Source organism: Carassius carassius, chromosome 36, assembly GCF_963082965.1.
Source record: "Carassius carassius chromosome 36, fCarCar2.1, whole genome shotgun sequence".
Classification (NCBI taxonomy): domain Eukaryota; kingdom Metazoa; phylum Chordata; class Actinopteri; order Cypriniformes; family Cyprinidae; genus Carassius; species Carassius carassius.
In genome coordinates, this window is record NC_081790.1 from 330,281 (window position 1) to 332,500 (window position 2,220).

Here is a 2,220-nt window from a genome sequence, read left to right on the forward strand (position 1 = left end):
AGGTCCAATAGCACACAGCTACAAAAGTAACAAATAGCAGCAAAAATACTCTCAAACAAAGCTTTTAAAGCTTTCAACAACAGTAGAACCAACCCAAACACAGAAGATTACTTAACCCAAGCAATCACAAATATCTAAAGGCGATACTGGGCAGTAGTCTACACTAAAGTCCACAAAGAAACTTCTCACAAAACACTGCTAACACTCTAAAAGTTAGGATCATGGACCAAATAAACACAAAAGTGCCTTAAAATGCTTAACTCACCTAACTTACGCATCCCTCTTTTATTCCTATTAAAACAAAGTGAGCATGGTTGCTGAGCCCAAACATAAAAACACATGAGATACACCCGGATTCATGCCTAACACTACTAAATCCTATCTATCTTCTGAGGTGTACCGGGCACGAGGAGACTTTAAAAGCAGAAACTCAGTAACTGTGGTCACAGTTCTGAAATGCTTACCCCCGACAGAGAACATGTCTCCACCCAGAATAAACTCAAAAATAAAAAAGGAAAAATAACAAAAAGTGAACCGATGGAAGCGTTGGACTCTTATTATGTTTTTAGTATTATTATAATGTTGTAATGTTCGGCTGACCAACTGAACCATTAAACAGTTCATTCTTTCAGGAACAAAACACTGTCATGTTGCTCAGAGAGATGCAAAACAGTGCTGTGGCTTTGTTTGGAACCAGTGTTGTTGGCAAAATAGACAAAAAAATAGGTAATATGGTGTCTAAAACATAAGTCTCTTAATATGACCTTCTTGTTAACTGAACTGTTGTATAAAATCAATATTAATATCACACTTGTCCAGCTACAAAAAAGGAGGCAGACTCCAGGGATGAGTCTTTCACTGCCAAAGAGGTTAAAGCTGTTGTCCTGCTTCTCTTGAATCCTCTTGAGTGTTTGTCTGAGACTAACATCTAGTAGACATTTCATCATCAGGGTTCCCCATTCCTCGTCCAGGAGAGCCATTTTCCTACAGAGTTTAGTTTGATCTCTAATTAAAAGCACCTGATTCAACTAGTCAAGGTCTTTGTGTTTACTTTAATAACAGCAAGATGTGTCTAAACTAAACTCAGCAGGAGCAGAAATGAAGAAGCTGTTTTACAGACTCACAGACACATCTGTTTTACACACGTCACTCAGACACAGAAGCAGGAAACAGAATCACATGAGTTCAGAGAAAGAGAAACTGAAGTGTAGTCAAGCTGTTGTGTGTTTGTGTCTCTGTATTTAAGCCGTAAAATGGCAGAAGCCAGAATTTCAGTGGATCAGAAGGAGTTCATGTGTGCAGTGTGTCTGGATCTCCTGAAGGATCCAGTGGCTATTCCCTGTGGACACAGTTACTGTAAGATCTGTATTTCAGATCACTGGGATCAGGAGGATCAGAAGAGAGTCTACAGCTGTCCTCAGTGCAGACAGACCTTCAGTCCAAGACCTGCTTTATCTAGAAACACCATGCTGGCTGAAGTGGTGGAGAAACTGAAGAAGACCAGACTCTCTGATGACTGTTACGCTGGAACTGGAGATGTGCAGTGTGACGTCTGTACTGGAAGAAAATACAGAGCCGTCAAGTCCTGTCTGGTGTGTGTGAACTCTTACTGTCAGAGTCACCTCGAACAACATGAGAGCTTATTTAGAGGAAAGAGACACAATCTGACTGAAGCCACTGGACGACTGCAGGAGATGATCTGCCAGAAACATGAGAAGATCCTCGAGGTTTTCTGTCGCACTGATCAGAAATGTATATGTGTGCTGTGTACGGTTATTGAACATAAAAACCATGACATTGTATCAGCTGCAGATCAGAGGACAGAGAAACAGGTATTTAACACTACACACTGATGAAATATTGCTGACATTTATTTCATTTTTATACTTACACTTGTAGTTTGAAACAGGTCTTAATTCCTGTCTGATGCTGGTAAATGATCAGTCATCACTTCTGGAGTTTGAACCTACAGTCATTAGTTATCAGCTCCTCTTTTACTGGATTCATCTGTTCTCATGATGATTTAGAGGCAGTAGTTTTCTGTGAGATTGACTATCATCTGTTTGTCCTGCAGAAGCAGCTGAAGGAGACACAGAAGACGCTCCAGCAGAGAATCCAGCAGAGAGAGAAAGATCTCCAGCAGCTGAGAGAGACTGTGGAGTCTCATAAGGTGAGTCTGGAGAAGAAGAGAAGTTTGTCTCCGTCTCAGTTCAGACTCAC

General features: G+C 40.8%; 1 protein-coding gene across 2 annotated transcripts in view; it reads left to right on the plus strand.

The window, feature by feature from the left end:
- The first annotated feature begins 1,089 nt into the window (after positions 1-1,089).
- The window catches only part of LOC132116849 (tripartite motif-containing protein 16-like), a 3,240-nt gene continuing 2,109 nt past the window's right edge, over positions 1,090-2,220 (plus strand). The window contains exons 1-2 of one of the 2 annotated variants that reach the window (XM_059525715.1): positions 1,090-1,832; positions 2,075-2,170. In XM_059525715.1, coding sequence (XP_059381698.1) covers positions 1,254-1,832; positions 2,075-2,170 — 675 coding nt within the window. In that variant the 5' untranslated portion in view covers positions 1,090-1,253. The remainder of the gene's footprint in view (positions 1,833-2,074; positions 2,171-2,220) is intronic. The other variant, XM_059525714.1, reaches the window with a different exon arrangement.